The following is a 16,045-nucleotide window of genomic DNA, read 5'->3' on the forward strand; positions in this document are numbered from 1 at the left end:
AGCCGAGTGAAATTCTCGTGTGCGACTGGAAAAAGAGGTGGGGTAGGATCCACTCATCCTAATGAAAAGAAAACCATCACCACACACACGTTCATTAGGCATAAGTGCTTTAGGAATCACCTTGCCATACAAACCAACACCAAACTTAGGAAGCCACAAGCATACGTCAATGTTGTGCACCAAATGTACTAATATTTAAAATGGCATCACCTATGATATTAACACAATTTGGCATGACACAAAGATAATCCAAGCGTCCCCGAATCATCTAAGAGGGTAGAATAATATTTTTAAGAGGGCTTAAAATACATTCTCATATGCAAGGTGATCATGTGGGCTCTACCATTAGGCAGTAAATTAGTAAGGAGAAACTTCACTAATGGAGTTTGCCAGAGATGTGGATCTGATATGGAGGATGGTAGACATGCCTTTTGGAGTTGTCCTACAATTAGGGGGTTTTGGAAAAAAAATGAATAGATGGGCATATCAAGGTTTAAGGGTGAGATTAACTTGGTCCAACAAGTGGATTGGTAAGGAGCTGGAACAAGGGGATGAATGTACAGTGATTGTGACCATTATCAGATGTGGGACTTTGGGAGTTGTGGAACTCTAGAAATGCCATATTATTTCGGAAAGATACTTACCAATGGGTAGATTTCGAAGGGCTTAGGCAAAAATACATTTCTGATTGCTAGATATCGTACTTTACTGATAAAAGCTGCTGACAAAATAAATGCTGATAAAAGCAGTTTGAGTTATTGCATCAGTTACATGTATAACCATGGCTTAAGATGCAGAATTACAATTGAGGCATCACACCTGGTATTACAAGTGGCATGGGGATCCTTGGGCATACTGGGTCTAACCTCACTCATATTAAACATTTTTCTCCATACATCCTTAAACTTCCATCTTCAAATTTGGGTAGGTTCAAATCTCTCTTTTTATTAGGTGGTGATGAAAAGTCCGGGTCTACTTTTAAAAAAGTACTCTCGTCTTTTAGAGAGTGGCCTGCAAGCCTGGCCTGGAACTGTCTTCGGGAGTTCACTTGTTTCAGTTCTTTTTTCAGCTCTTCGACTGCCTTTCCTTTTTTGTTTTTCTGCCCTTTGCTTTTCCCTCTTCTATCCCATTCATTTCACGCTCAAGCTCAGAAACTTCAATGCATTGTTCTTTAGGGTTTCCCGAGCTTTCTGTTCACCGTGCAAAATGTGTAGCAGAATTGATGTTTCTTTAGCTTTGACAAGCTCTGCAAGACCCTGTCCAGAATGCTATCCCTCTTGATGATGGCCCTGCAATTTGAACAGAATCGAGCCATGGGGTGCGTGCAGTCTCAAGGGAACCGTCAGAGTTTTTTCACAGCCATTAGCTAGAGGACATATGACTCCCAAAGGTAAGATTTTTGAAGAAATCTTCAAAGGTATTTTTCTGGGGGGTGTACGGCAAGAATCTTCTCTTACTGTACGGCATGGATAGTGAGAGAATCTTCTAGTTATGATTCAATCCTGCCAAGTATCTTGATTTAACGGTAAGAATAGTGGGAATCTTTGAGGATTTCCTGCATCATGCATGGATAGTAAGGGAATCCTCTACAGGAATCTTAATACCCCCAAGAATCTTGATTGTACGACAAGAAGAGTTAGGGATTTTGAAAGAACTGTTGAGGATTCTGAGGTATTTATTTGAGTATTCTGAGGTTAACAAGTCAGGCAGGCTCCTCTAAGGGGCTTGATCTTTTCACCTGTCTTGCCTAGTTGTCAATGGAAAGATCTTGAGTACTGTTGTAAGTGCAATTTTGTCATTGCCATTGTGGTGCATCTTTGAGTAAACTGTTTCTCGCCTCGTAACCTTCAACTTGATCTTGCTCATTCATGTGAGCCTATCTATGGACCTCTGTTGTGCCATGATGACAATTTCATTTCCATTTTTTGCAGTTTTCAAAACATTTCGACGGTTGTCATCTTGACAGCTATGTGCCAAGGTCTCCAGGCACGTGCCTGTGATGCCAAGGTTTTTTTCCCCTTGTTGTTCCTTATTTGATGCAATGGACTGGGGCTTGATTCTTGTATCTTCTTGCTGTTTTACTGGCAGAAGCATGGATGATGGCCAGGATGGGTTTTTTGAAGTGAAGCTGTGCCACACTGTCTTGGCCAATATTGCTACTCTTCGAGTAGCCATTGTAATGCAGGTTCTGGGTTGAAGGGCCAGGTCTGCACTTCTCGCGCTACTGTCTCACAGCCAAGAGGGGCCATCCTAATGTGTTTGTGCTTTTTTAGCATGGGAGCAAGGCTAACCACCATGATGCAAGTGCAATTGTTGTAATGTGGGTTTGGGAGAGAGTGAAGTGCTTGCTTTCTCATCATGACAACGTGGGTTCCAGAGGGAAGGGCTTAACCTCGTGTGCTCAGGAACATGAACAGAGATGCAGCCAGAGGGAATTCACTGCAGCCGGCAGCTTCTTCAAATTACTTGGTTTATCTCTTCATCTTTAGTGCTGCTTTTGTAATTTTTATACCTTACCTGTTTCCTCTAGCCGGCATGCTGGTACGACCGAGCAAGAAGGCAGACACAGTTGGGAAGATAAAAACCGACAATTTCAAGAGTAGCTCTGCATCCTCTACTACTTATGCTTCTTTTCCAAGCGATTCCATGCAAAGAGCTTATCATTCGGAAACCAAGTGTGAAGCTCTGGAGTCTCTTATAGTGGATCTCCAGAGGGTGGTGCAGACTGAGAGGGAGAAAACTTTAGTGTTGGACAATGAAATTAGGGTTTTACAAATATCAGAGAGGTTTTTGAAAGAGAGAGTACAGAAGGTAGAAGATAGAAGCTTAGACTCTACAAAGGCGAGTTATAGCTCTATAGATTTCTTGCTGCAAAACACAGTTCAAAGCAATCCGGAGAACTTTGATGGACTAGTGCATGAGCTTTTGAGGATGGTTCAGGTGGAGAAGGAAAGAACAAGTGCTCTAGAATTAGAAGTTGGGAAGCTAAGAAAGTCTGAGACCAATCTTATAGACAGGTTTGAAATGCTTGAACAGAAATTTGCTGCGTTTATGGCCGAATGCAAGAAAAAAGATGTATACGATATTAAAAATGAAGAAAGAGAGTATGTTTTTAGCTGATTTTGTTTTCTTCTTACTTCATATATGTTTTTTTTAAAAAAAAAAGTTGGAACCGTACTGAAACACACATGGCGCTTCCTACCCTGTAGACATCACTCATGTTAGGGCGGAAATTTTAAAACATTCAAGTTTATCCTGCTGCTGCCACATGCAACATTCGATGCACTACTCTTAAACTGTAGATTTGTACAGACTGACTTTTTATGATTGGAGTTACAGGCTATAACCAAACGTCTTCTCTCAAAACATAGGCCACAGTTTGTATATTCAGATGGTATTGCTACAATCACACACACACACACATATACACGAATGCACATGCTTTTGGCAGACATCCCTTGAACATTTGAACTCTACTGGTTCTCAAATTTTTACGTGTCCAATATATATCAATTGTAAAATTCTATCCTTTGGTGTAGTTCAACATGGGGTGCTAAGGAGAAAGAAAGAAAGATACATTAAGCGTCTACGAAATACCCAATGGGCCTAAGAGACCAAAGTGATACGATAATATCCATGGCATTTCTTATCATGGAATAGCAAATAAAATAGAACAAATAAAATCTATGTCATTGGAGTGATACAAAAATGTCCATGAAAATCTCATCATGGAGTACAAAGAATATGAAACATGAGAGGAGCATCAGCCCCCAAGAGATGGCATTATACCACTCCCAATATATCAAGCATGGGGCTCATGAGTATGGTCGAGCGGTCTCCCTCAGCTATGTCATGTGGAAAGGTAGCTTGATGGTGGTGGAGCATGTCTTGGATCTGGAGCTGATGAGTGGATTGTGGTTGTCATCTTGGGAGCCGTGGGCATTGAGCACACCGGAGTGCGCATGCTTGGTATGAGGTAACTCCTCTTAGGGTGAGGTGGGCACCCAATAGCTTGAAGTGGGGCATGGAATCCATTGTGTGTCTCGGGTGTGGAGGAAGTTGGTGATGGTTGGCTGGCAAGGGAGGAGGTAGGGTGGATGGAGCCAAAGCTCTCTCAAGAATGTGTCCTTGTGTCTACAGAGCTTAAGTAGGAAGAGCCCTAGGTAACACTAGTTCAGAAAAATCAATGACCTTGGAAAGTAGGCCAAACCTCTCATAGAACAAAACAATGAAACCTTTTGCGAATCTCATAGTACATTGGGCAATAGCATATGTAATGCTCCTTTGTCTCACCTTTGTGTGGCACAATCGACAAATCCTCTCCTCCTTGTGTCTTCGTATGAGCTCCCCGGCTGTGAAGATGTGCTCATGTCTCCCTATCTCTACTCTGAGGCGATGAAATGAAACCCGTATTAGGCCAATCACAATCCGCATGGCATGGGACATTGTGAACACTCAAGTAGCTCGACTATTGGATGAATCCATCCTCAGTAAGCTTGAGAAAGCGATCTCTGTAGAAGTGCATTTTCGTTGTTGGGAGCTCCAAAGACATGTGCAGTGAGTGTAGAGGATGAAAAGATCTAACTGGATAACCCGGTATGTGTTCTCATGAGAGAGCTAGAGATAAGGAGAGTCCAAATTGTATTGGAGAGGTGAGAGGCGGTCCATGTGGAGCCCATATCTTGAGAACCAAGTGGAAACTCGAGCAGATCGTGCTCTAGGGTAGCCCTTGAGCTAGCTATCTTGAGGACTTTAGGGCAGGCCTTGAGTACATATGCGGATCTATCTCACTAATTTGATGAAGGTATGTGATTGTCTGGAAGAGTGCATCCACTACCATTGGGGCTACAATAAACTATGCCTAGATGATCTTGTGAGGGAATGGTTTGTTGCGGATCATATAGGAGAACATTACGACGTGGGGCCTCTCTACTCATTGCCAATCCTCATTAGATAATCTGGTCCCTAGAAAGTTGTTTCATACATCAAGGCTAGTGTGACGAGGGTGTCAAAAAGCCAAACCCATGGGCTCTTGGAAATGTGCACGGAGCACTTGCTCAAGTAAGCTCAAGGCTGCATATGCCCGTGTCACTCTGGCATGTGCTGCAAGAACCATGGTGAAGTCGGGCCACTAAAAGTGACACCAAGGTAGACATAGGATGAGACAATCTCCATAGGATCCCCTCTATATGTGAAGCTCAATGTGGATGTGAAGGATCCCCTCTATAAGTGAAGCTTAAAAGTGACACCGAGGTAGACATACCGTCTATATATGAAGCTCAATGCAGATGTGAAGAAGCGGGAGGTATTAAAGATCATTACCTTGGTTTTACCAAGGTTAACAATGAGGTCCCACTGAGTGCACAAATCTTATAAGGCATCCAAATGTCTCTTAAGCCTCTCAACTGAGGATGATGTCATCTGCATAGCGTAGTAGGGGGGATCAATATGTGTGCTAGTGTGGAGCTAGCCCCGTCTAATCTGTCAATGAGCTCGAGATCTCATCAATGTAGAGGCCAGAAAGAGTGGGTGATAGAGGACAATTGATAGAGGGCATCCTTGTTTCACCCCAATAGTGTTGGAAATCTCCTGCTGCGATGACATACCTCTTGGGGCTCTCACTCGTCGTCCGGTGAGAGACTCATAGAGGGTGCTCCAAACCATGTTAGATGGGACTCCTGTCTCCTGTAAATGGTGTCGGGGGCACGCTCCGGGTACAATATCAAAAAGTTTGCAAAAATCCACAAAGCAACTCTAAATCCTATGATGTTGTGCCATACCCTCCTCGACGATGGCATGGAGGTTGAAGATGTGGTTAAGGGTAGAGTAGCTCCTCTTTCATGAGCTCCTCTTTCATGAGGATGTGCATCCGTGTCTCTCTACAAATGAACTAAGCTCCGCCTCTAGCACTGATCCATAGAGTTTGGTGAGTGTGTAGTTATTAGGATCAAGTGGATCTCTGGCTTTGAGGAGAGAGAGAGAGAGAGAGAGAGATTACAAATGTCATAGCCAAGCCAGCAAACCATGGGGGAGTGAGAGAGAGAGAGAGAGCTTTCAAATATCATAGAAGTGCAGGGCATGGGACGGTACATAAACAGCTAGCTCAGCACTACAAACTTTTCATCACATCGGATGGCTTGCTGGCCTGTCCTTCTTACTAGAGCACCGAATGATCCACTTGGCAGCGCCTGGTTCGCTCGTTGATTTTAATAACAAAAAGCGCAACCCTGAAAAGGTCTGCTCGCATTGCTAAAAAATCAATAGCTTTTTTATTAAAAAGCATGCTGTGATAATGGCTGTTTTACGTCGCCATCCTCCACAGGCTCGTGGTGCGGTCCTGCCTGCTCTGCGAGGTGAAGTCTGCGGGCACACCTTGTGCATGAGCTCACAGAGGCAGAGTAAATGCATGTGTTGAAGCTTTTGCCGGCGATGTGGCAAGAGGACAAGAGTTGGGCATAAGAAAGTTAGACGTGCTGGAGCAGTCGTCCTCAAGCTTGTGCTTCCCTTCCAAGCACAGCCAGAGTATATCGGCAGTGTAATAGTCCTCCTGTAGGATGACCTAAATCATAGGCTAAACACAAGATTAGTACAAACAAATAAAATCATAGGCTATAAACACAAGATTAGTACAAACAAATAAAAGGGTAGCATGCAAGCTCACCACCCACCAACCATGGCAGAACTTACCCCATCTAGGGGCTAAGGCTCACTTCCATAGATCCAGCCAAATATAAGCCTTGGCATTCCATACCTCCTGAGCCTCCCTGTACAGGCCCTTGGTAAGGCTATCTGTGATCTGGCATGTCTTGTTAGAAACAATCATCCATCAGCCATGGCATTCCATACCACTAGAGCTTGGCTGTATATAGGTCCTCGATAAGGCTATCTATGCCATGTCCTGTTAGAAACAAACAAATAATCATCCATCAACAAATAGAGTGTGCAAAAGGTTCAAAGGTTCTAAGGTTTTGGGACATCCTGAGAAAAATTCTTGGGTGCTCACTTTTATGTGCTTTTGGTGCCTATAAAAGACTCACCCACTAATAATAGAGAATACACACTTATGGTTCTTGGCTTATTCTCACTTTTTCCCTTTACGTGTGTCCACATCTTGTGCTAGTATCATTAAGTGTTAAATCATATTCATTAGCAATGGCCACCATGCATAATCACCACTTATTCTCTTTCCAAATGCTAATTCCAACATGGTATCAAATATATGATCTCTAGATATCATCATTAAGCCATGATTATAACTCTCTCCCCTCTTTGCAAAAAATGCAGCTTTCACTAATCAGTTTGTTTCTTCTATTTGAAAACCACGCATAGGGCCTTTAAGCCAACTCACAGAGCTCCCACCACATCAAAGGGCTCGGCCTAATTTAAGAAAAAACATAATGATTGTTTTTAAACACACAAAACACAAAATCGGAGCCTATAATTTGAATTGATCAAATTCCTTTTAGCCATAAAAAATGGGTATACAAGGAGTTGGCACACCAAATCTTGAAGCAAAGTATCCACCAATTAAGGAGAACCAAGCATTTCATCAGTTTTAGCATACTATCATTAAGCAAGTGATTAGCACTAATCATTTTGAGTTTTTGGGGGTTTCAAGCTTCAAATTTTATGAGTTGCTCTAGCCCTGGTTTGCATCATTTCTCAAAATATCTCTAAATTGGGGCATGATTCTTATCTTCCAAATCATTGTTAATCCTTAGTTATCCGCCAAATAGTTATACTTTATCCTTATTCATTATTCAATCGGCATATTGAAAGCATGTGTCACTTTGTATCTTAATTGGAAACACCTTATGGAGCAAAGCACAATCACTTTGAAGCATATATGTAATCAGAGAGAGAAGCGACAATATATACAAATACATATGGTTTACCGACTTCTTGTCTTTTGAATACTTTTGTTTGTGCTGTTATTCATTTATGTTCTTTGTCTGTAGTGTGTTAACATGAATAAAGGTACGTGTTGGCCATCCGCCAATCCTATTGTGTTTGATTTTCCTGTGATTCTCTTGATTTTTTTATTTTGTTTGTTAAAATGTTCTTTTTCATGTATGGATTTGTCACACTAGTTGAGGGATTGCCTCTCCCAACTAAGCATGCAATTGTTTGTGGTCTTTTAGAGACAAGGAATGTTGAAATCATTCATTGCAATGTGGCTTCACTGTGTGTCAGTGTTGGAATTAGGGTTGCAGGAAAGCACACAAAGCTTGGAGAAGAAGAAGCAAGAATGCACACAACACACAATGTATTAGATTGTGTCAATGTACAAAAGATAAGTTAGCCCTAGAAGGATGGGCGTATATACAAGCCGGGGGGGAAAAACCTCCTAAAGAGGAAAAAAGTACCCCGGTGGTCATAAGTGTGTTCACACACATCACTGCCTATATATATATGGCAACAAATCCCCCCTGGGAGTGATGGTGTGAACGAGAGCTGGCACTCATGTATAGAGGAGTGACATGCCCGAAGTAGATCAATCCACAAAGGGGAGCAAGCCCAAAGCTTTGCGGAAAGCTTCGAACTTCTCACGAGGAAACGCTTTGTGAAAAGATCGGCGAGGTTGTCCTGTGTTGGCACATAAGCCAAGCTGATCTCTCCTGCTGAGAGTCTCTCCCTGACATAGTGATAATGCACCTCAATGTGCTTTGTGCGAGCATGAAAAACTGGGTTTCTCGTAACTGCCAATGCACTCTGACTCTGTCAGTGAAGATAGATGTGGCAGACTCCTGTCCAACACCCAAGTCAGCCATAAGCCGTTTGAGCCACACACACTCAACCGTAGCTATGAAAGCTGCCCTGTACTCAGCTTCACAACTAGAAGTGGCCACAGTAGGTTGCTTCTTGCTCAACCAAGATATGTATGAGCTACCGAGCATGAAACAAAAACCACTTGTGGACACTCTTGAGTGTCATAGCAACCAGCCCAATCTGAGTCCGAAAAAGCATGTAAATCTGGCAGCAACGATCCCCCCTTGGGATAAAACAACCTAAGATGTATGGTGCCACTCAAGTAGTGAAAGATGCATTTAACTGCCAATGCTGAGACCTTGGGCTATGCATAAACCTGCTCACCTGTGAGACTGCAAACTGAATGTCCGGCCTCATAATGCATACATAAATGAGGCAACCAACAGCTGTCTGATAGAGTGTGACATCAAAGTGATCTCCAGCATCATGAAGACAACTTCAAACCTGTCTCCACCATTGGAGTAGCAATAGGCTTGCAATCTTCAAGGCCAAATCTCCGCAACAATGTCTCAATATACTTTATATGACACAAAGCAATACCTCCATCACACTGCTTAAATTGTATCCCCAAATAATGATGCAAATGCCCCAAATCTGACATCTCAAAAGAGGCATTCAAATCAGCCTTAAAATCAGCAATATGACTTTCATTTGGTCCTGTGATGAGCAGCATGTCATCGACATAGAGAGCAATGATTAGATGTACATCATCCACACATTTAACATATAAAGTGCTTTCTGTTGGACTATTCTGAAAACCATGTGCAATCAAATATGCATGTATCTTTTCATACCAAGCTCGTGGAGCTTGCTTTAAACCATATAAAGCCTTTTTCAACCTGCACACTTTGTTTTCTTGCCCTTTTTGAACAAAACCACGAGGCTGCGATACATACACCTCCTCATGTAAATCTTCGTTCAAGAATGCAGTCTTTATGTCCAACTGATGTACATTCCAACCATTATGAGCTGCCAATGCACAAATGCTACGAATGGTAGTCATACGACAAGTGGGAGCAAAGGTCTCATCAAAATCAATGCTCTTTTCTTGAGCATAACCCTTTGCAACAAGTCTAGCCTTATAGCGATCAACACTGCCATCCGGCTTTCGTTTCAACTTAAAAACCCACTTACATCCAATGGCCTTTTTACCAATAGGCAAATCACATAAAGACCATGTACCATTCTTCATTATAGCATCATATTCACTTTGCATTGCAGCCAACCAATTTTCTGATTTTTGTGCCTCATCAAATGAAAGAGGTTCTTCCTCTTCACACATACTAGACACAGCCAAAGCATAACAATCTGATGCATAAGAGGCATGCTGAAAACCTGAACGAGTACGACTAGATATAGGTGCATCAATTTTACTATCACGCAAGGTTTGCACCAGCCATTTAGGCATACCTCTAGCCTGCTCATTTTTAGCCCTATCCTTAAAAATTACATCCTGTAAATCTGCATCAGAAATAGGCTGATCTATGATGTCGTTTGATATCTGCATAGGCTGAATATTTGCCTCATTAGGACTTACATTTGAATTCCCACCTGTAAACAGAGGCAACAATGTATCAAATATATCTTGTGAGCTCACACCTGTCTCTTTGGTACATGATAACAAAGGCTGCACAGCATCTTCCACAAAAACAACATCTCGACTAATCAAGATACGCTTTGACTGCGGATGATACAATCTATAGCCCTTGCTCTCAACACTGTAACCAACAAAAATGCATTTGACAGCCTTATCATCCAATTTTTTGCGTTGTTGCACATATTTTCCATTACTGAGTGGCATGCTTGTGTCCTTTGATTCGGATACTAGAAGGAACTCGATGATTTGAAAACTCTTTGGAATGAGCAAGTGAAAGTGATCCAACAAAGGCCATACCGAGGAGGAGTGCAAGTTGACCCCGTATTGTGCAATTTGCCAGGCCACCACACATAGCACATAAGCTTGCAAATATAATAGTCATGTTCATCGTCCCACAACGAGACACATGTTCATTGTAATCTAATGTTTTCGTACAACAAGTGGTGCCTGTCAATCCAATAAATGTTGGCTCACCACCTTATCCTCCTTATGGGCATGGAAGATCTAGAGGTGCACCCGGTGGCATTATTACTATAAGCCCCTGGTCACCGAAAGTTTGAATGTCTAGTCTAGAAGTACCATCAAGGGGAATTATAACAAAATCAGGTGGAGCAGTCTACTTCGCAGGATGTGACAATTAATATGGTCCAGATTGAGCCTATTTTGCTAAGGGCAAAGGACAATCCCATAGATTGGGCAGAACAACAGCATGTTCGGGACCACGTTGCCAAGTTAGTGCAAGAAGCACAAGGGGTGGTCCGGAACGATCAGTAGGTTCCTTCCTAGATCCAAGTGGTTGAGCATCATCCCGTCGGCAAGTACGACTCTGAGTATAGTAAAGCAAGTATGCTCATCATTCCTGCTTCCGAGAAGCCCGACGAAGGCCAAAGTAAGAAGTAGTTGCAAATGGTATAGGAAGATTCTAACACACGAGAGGAAATCACAAAGGATGAAGGAGGCCAGAAAGTGCTAGTTCGCATAGGATACGTGAAAGAAGTCCAGTTGGACGATACTTAGTCAGAAAGGTGAGAAGTTATACATAAGTTACAAGAAGCGGGAAACTTCAGTAAAATGGGGAAGTAGACCCCGATGAAGATAAGTCCATTAAGGTAGAACGATACTGTTCAGGAGTTTGGAAAGAAGAAAAACTCCGGATGTGGAAAGACGACAACTCTTGAGTACAATCTCTGGGAAGATCTGAAGAATATGAAGCTCGAAATGATGTTGGATCAACTACTTTATCTGGTAGCCAATTACCGTACACAGTTAATCCGAAAGCTTGTGGCTAAAGACTACCTTGCTGAGGTTTCACCCGCACTGGTCAGCACCTAGGAAGAGGATCAGTCAACTTTTAAAGTCCACCTAGTTTTGCGGATTGGGATGAGGCAGTTCTAGAAGTAATAGTTCAGATATATGGGAAGACCATCAAAGGTGTGGTCCTGAGTGAATATTATCATGGATAAAACCCATCAGGAACTGGGCATCTTAGATTGAGAATGGGAACCGACTCTATTTTTGATCCGAATGGCGGATCATCAAAGAGTGAGGCCGCTTGGGCTAATCCAGAACTCTGAAATCCAGATAGCGGGATGTGATTTACTAGTAGCTTTTATTGTGTGGAAAATGGAAGGAATTGTTGGATATAACCACATGTTGTTGGGAAGGCCATGGTTGAGACAAGCAAAGATTAAACACAACTAGGTAATATATTAGATTACAATCTAGAACTGAAAGAAGAAAGTCCGGGTACAAGTGGCATCCCGTGATATGTTACAATAATCTATCTGCTCCGTTTGTGTTGAAGGATTGAATTGGCTAGAAGGAATGGATGCAGATGAAAATATGGTTTTAGTATTACTCTTTGAGGTGGACGTGGATAAAATTGTTTCTCATTATACTCTAATTCCGGATATGGCCAAGTCCCCAGAATCCTAGAGCACTCTCTTGGATGACATGGATGTACCGGAAGAAGTTCAAGCTCTCATTGCGGGCGGAAGAAAATCATGAGAGGGATATGAAGCATCCATCGGGTCACAACATCACATGAACTAGAAGATATAAATATGGGAGAGGAGGAGGATTTGAAGATGGTCCGCCGGGTCAGGGTAGTAGCATGATAAGATGGCTACTTTGCGACAGTTTGGTAAGAAGTAGGACATTTTTGAGCCTCCCGAATCTGTGTCTAGGGTATCTTAGACAAGTTAAAAATGACCAATCACACACTGCCAAGTTGCCACGCAGTCACATATGGGTGGTTGTAGGATCAAGGTGCCCAATTTTGTCCACTCAGGCACCCTGTAAAACAGTAAAAAAATAAGCATTTGTTTACCTTTAGTGGCCAATCTCTCCTAGCTAATGAAAGAATTTCGTTTCAAGTTCTTTTGTTGGAGCATCACATGCAAAGTTGGGAATATAGTTGCATAATCTGATTAAGCATTAGATAGTCAAAAGTTCTCATTTCCTTAGGTACAAAGTCAATGTATATAGCTTGTCCCAAATTTGGACCGATTCCATAAAATTCTAATATCTTTTACATATAAACTCATGTGAGATTTCCACTTTGGATCTTATATCTTCACATAATAGAGAGCTTAACTTCAATTTTATTTAAATATTTCAAGGTCTTTAAAGTGTTATAATATTTGCCAGTAGAACGTGGTGGTTAATCAAAATTACAAATCCAATGGTTGGATTTTTAATCATCTCTTTTTTAAAATTCTTTCAGGCTATTAGAAGGCTTGTAAATATTAATAATCTAAATAGTAAAATTACATTTTTGATGTAAATCATCTTAAAACCTATAGGGACTAGTGTACTTGTAATGGTGCATCTATGGAAAAAATTTAGATCACTCTAAGTATTGAAAGAACATTTTCTAATCATTTCATCATATTTCTGATTAAGTTTGATTAATTAGACTAATTTGTATTTATTTAAGTTATATTGGGTTAGTTTGAGTGCATGTGTATTTTCTTTAAGTTTCTTGATCTCATTTGAAGTAGCTTGCCCCCCCAAATTTTCTCTCCAAGCATTATCCCAGTCCAGCATAAACTGGACACCCTGATCATGCAACAACCCATATCTCGGTCGAGATATGTGTCGGCCACGTAGGTTCGTGAAGATTCGCCACACAATATCTCGGACAAGATACATGGCATCATGACCACACAATCTAGTCAGCATATCAACGTATCTCGGGCGAGATAGGTGGAGTTGCTGACTACATTGCCCTCGGCCATAGTGCCATGCCAACTCAGTATGTATATTTATATCTCGAGCGAGATATGAAAATTGATAAAAATGTTTCTCGGGCGAGATACGTTTATTTAACATATCTCCAGCGAGATATCAAAAATGAAATTGAATTAATAATATATGTGTTAAATTGAATTATCATATCTTGAGCGAGATATCAAAGTTGCCCCATCAATCTCTATTGTCCCCCTGCGGGCTTGTTGCCCAGTGAGCCCCCTAGATTAATTAGTTAATGGTTTTTTTAAGCCTTGAGAAAAACATTTCTCTATTAAAACCTTAATTAATGAAACCTAATTATTGTAAACCTTAATTAACAAAACCCCATGAGCCATTCTACATTCTATTTGTGTGGATCAATTCTTTATTGATCAAATGTTGCGTTGATAAAACAAGAGGCAGGCCATCGATGTGTCATGTATTAATGCTTGATTTTCTTACAAAAAAGGGTGTGACAACATAGGTTGACCATTCTATCCCTAATATAGGAAAACACTAGCCTGGTCATTGTGCATGTGGAGACAGATCAATGAGTTGTGAGCTCTCAATTCTGCTGCTCTACAAAAAACTAATATAGTAGAACCAATGTTGAAGGCCTTGCGCCTGCATAGCCCTGGTGCGACTCTCAAAATCTCACTGCATAAACCCTATTGAAGCCACAACGCATGGTGCAGTATGACTATTAAGACTGTAAAATCAGATATTTGCTTAATATAATTTAAATCTTTCGTTATAAAAAAAAAAGAAATCTCTTTGCATGCAGTTTTTGTTTGTATTTTGCATACTCGTATAATGGCTCTTGTTTTAACCTTTGTAATAAAGGTTCTACCGTTGAGATTAACCCCTTGATAAGGGGAGGATCCCACACCATAGATGCTTCAAAAAACCATGCTCCTACCATGGTACATTCTATATTTATTGAGCCTTGGTTGCAAGATCACTTCCCAAATATAACCTAGTGTTTGCATGCAGGCATGCTTCATGTCACACATAATTTTGGTAGTGAGGTTTTATCTTTGTAATTATCCTTTGAAATCAACCTTTCATACACCACACCTTCTTTTAAGGCTTTACTATTAAATCTTTCATCTTCACCGTCAAAACCATTAACATTCTTGCCCAATTTTGTAATCTCTGTACTCATTACGTCTTCATTAGTCTTTGTGGGCATATTCCTAAGTGTCTTTTGTCTCTTCATTGTCCTATATGCATGCAAAGCTGCTCTGTTGTGTCCAACCAACCACTCACAACCCTTGGCACATATGCATGTATCACCAACCCTGCAACCTATCATTGCTCCTAAAGCAATGAGGTTCTTTTGTCCATCATTAACAAAAGACCCTCTTGCCACATGTAGACTACAGTGGACCCTATATCAGCTTTTCTATAATTATTTCAAGCTTACATGGCTGGCCCCCCCAAGCGGGCTGTTTGCCCTTTGAGGCACATAAAAGAGCCCATAGAGGCCCTAAACAATGCCTAGGGAGAAAGTAGTCATCTCACTTGGGTGATACAAAACTATTGAGAATGAGAGAGAGAGAGAGAGAGAGAGAGAGAGAGAGAGAGAGATGACCTTTATTTATGTGGCACCATGTAGCTTTTATCATGGTTCGTGAGGCACGTCCAAAGATCATCCCCAAGATGGTTGCACTCTTAGAGGCTTCATGCAGTTAGCTTCGCGGATAGAGAGATCCACATCCCTTCACCATGCGTCTTGTTGCATCGTTGGAGAGCATGCTTGAGACTCTACGTTCCCTTGACGACGTAGAGTTTTTGACATGGCTAGAGACACAGTACAAAAAAATGAATTGAGTAGTGGGAGATACATATGAATTCAAAACCTACTTGCTAAAAGCCATAAACTTAAGAGCGAGGCTCAAAGCCTCAATGGCGTCATCCGCATGGCTTGAGATTTGAGAAAGCCTTCACAAAAAAAAAAAGAGACTTTGGAGTGTAAGATTTGGAAACTTTGAAGTTTGGATCCTTACCAAGGGAGAGGAGAAGAGGGTGAAAGATCAGCATTGGGTACAGAGAAGCTCCACAGATTCAGGGCTTCGCTTGGTGTACATGAGATGGAGTTGAGCTCGAGGGGGAGTGTTGAGATATCGAGCTCATCTAGTGAGGCAGTGGACACTGATGACCCGCCTGGGGGATAGGCTCCACACTTACACCACTGGCATGGTTGGTGAGATCATGGATGATATGCGGCCAGTGGGATGACAAGCTATGTGGCAGCCATTCTAGAGACTAGCATAGTTATAGTGCCAGCTCATTTAGTTGGGTTCACACTATAGAGAACCCTAGTATGTATTTGGTTGAGTACCTTTTCATATAGTGTGTACTCTTATCTTTGTATATGGTGTGTTGAATGTTGTGTGAAGAAGAAGAAGATTTTTAGCCTCTCACCTTGTGTGTTCTCTTTTAGGG

The 16,045-nt window shown here is 41.6% G+C and overlaps 1 protein-coding gene across 3 annotated transcripts; it reads left to right on the plus strand.

The window, feature by feature from the left end:
• Positions 1–1,012: 1,012 nt before the first annotated feature.
• LOC147634048 (uncharacterized) lies at positions 1,013–3,120 on the plus strand. 3 transcript variants are annotated; one of them, XM_086805147.1, is made up of 3 exons: positions 1,013–1,390; positions 1,932–1,986; positions 2,089–3,120. In XM_086805147.1, the coding sequence occupies exon 3, from the start codon at positions 2,410–2,412 to the stop codon at positions 3,118–3,120; it is 711 nt and encodes a 236-aa protein (XP_086661273.1). In that variant the 5' UTR covers positions 1,013–1,390; positions 1,932–1,986; positions 2,089–2,409. The 3 variants fall into 3 exon arrangements, with proteins under 3 accessions (XP_086661273.1, XP_086661272.1, XP_086661275.1); XM_086805146.1 differs by lacking the exon at positions 1,932–1,986; XM_086805149.1 differs by lacking the exon at positions 1,013–1,390 and having other exon boundaries at positions 1,400–1,986.
• The last annotated feature ends 12,925 nt before the right edge of the window (positions 3,121–16,045 follow it).

This window comes from Cibotium barometz, chromosome 11 (assembly GCF_041138505.1).
Source record: "Cibotium barometz isolate CiBa-2024 chromosome 11, ASM4113850v1, whole genome shotgun sequence".
NCBI lineage: Eukaryota > Viridiplantae > Streptophyta > Polypodiopsida > Cyatheales > Cibotiaceae > Cibotium > Cibotium barometz.

Coding starts and splice junctions, on each gene's coding strand:
- LOC147634048 (XM_086805147.1), top strand. CDS start 2,410: ATGAACAGAGATGCAGCCAGAGGGAATTCACTGCAGCCGGCAGCTTCT.